General features: G+C 41.8%; 1 protein-coding gene across 1 annotated transcript; it reads left to right on the top strand.

The window, feature by feature from the left end:
* The first annotated feature begins 489 nt into the window (after positions 1-489).
* Positions 490-876, top strand: LOC138338488 (uncharacterized mitochondrial protein AtMg00860-like). The gene has a single exon (XM_069289454.1). The coding sequence runs from the start codon at positions 490-492 to the stop codon at positions 874-876; it is 387 nt and encodes a 128-aa protein (XP_069145555.1).
* The last annotated feature ends 209 nt before the right edge of the window (positions 877-1085 follow it).

Raw genomic sequence — 1085 nt, 5'->3', positions numbered from 1 at the left:
ATATCCCCTTGAGGCGCTCCAGTGTTGTTTGCAAAGAAGAAAGATGGAACCCTTAGAATGTGTATTGATTATCGGTAGCTCAAAAAATTCACTATAAAGAATAAGTATCCACTTCCCAGAATAGATGATTTGTTCTATCAACTCCAATGGTCTAGTTTCTTCTCTAAGATTGATCTTCGTTCAGGGTATCATCAGCTTAGGGTTAGGGATGGAGATATCCCAAAGACATCGTTTTGTACCCGTTATGGTCATTATGAGTTCTTAGTTCTGTCATTTTGTCTCACAAATGCACCTTCTGCATTTATGGATCTCATGAACAGGGTCTTCCGTGAATACCTTGAATCTTTCGTCATAGTACTCATTGATGACATTCTCATCTACTCTTAGACCAAGGAAGTGCATGAACAACATTTGAGACTAACCTTGCAAGTACTTAGACCACATAATTTGTACGCCATATTCAGCAAGTGTGAATTTTTGGTTAGATCAATGATTTTCCTGGGTCATGTTGTGTCCGATCAAGGTGTAGAGGTGGACCCCAGGACGACTGAGGCTGTTGAGAATAGGCCAAAACCTCTTACTCCCTCAGATATCAGTAGTTTCTTGGGATTGGCTGGTTTCTACCTTATGTTCATGGAGGTCTTTTCATCTGTTGTTGCCCTACTTACAGCTCTAACTAAAATGAAGTCCATGTTTGAATGGACGGAGGCTTGGGAGAAGAGTTTCCAAACGTTGAAGGAAAGACTCACTTCAGCCCCAGTGCTTACTTTGCCTAAGTGTGGTGAGAATGACACTGTTTATTGTGATGCTGCTAGGGTTGGTTTGGGTTGTGTTCTTATGCAGAGTAGTAAGGTGATAGATTATGCATCTAGATAGCTCAAGGTTTATGAGAAGAATTATCCCACTCATGGCCTGGAGTTAGCAGCTATGGTGCTTGAACTGAAGCTATGGAGGCACTACTTGTATGGAGTGCATGTGGATGTTTTCACACACCACAAGAGTCTCCAGCACGTGTTCACACTCACGGAGTTGAATCCACGTCAGCGTAGATGGTTGGAGCTATTGAAGAATTATGATATGAATTG

This window comes from Solanum lycopersicum, chromosome 9, assembly GCF_036512215.1.
Source record: "Solanum lycopersicum chromosome 9, SLM_r2.1".
In the NCBI taxonomy this organism is placed as follows: Eukaryota; Viridiplantae; Streptophyta; class Magnoliopsida; order Solanales; family Solanaceae; genus Solanum; species Solanum lycopersicum.
Note: the sequence above shows the minus strand (reverse complement) of the source record. Positions and strands in the feature narration are given on the sequence as shown.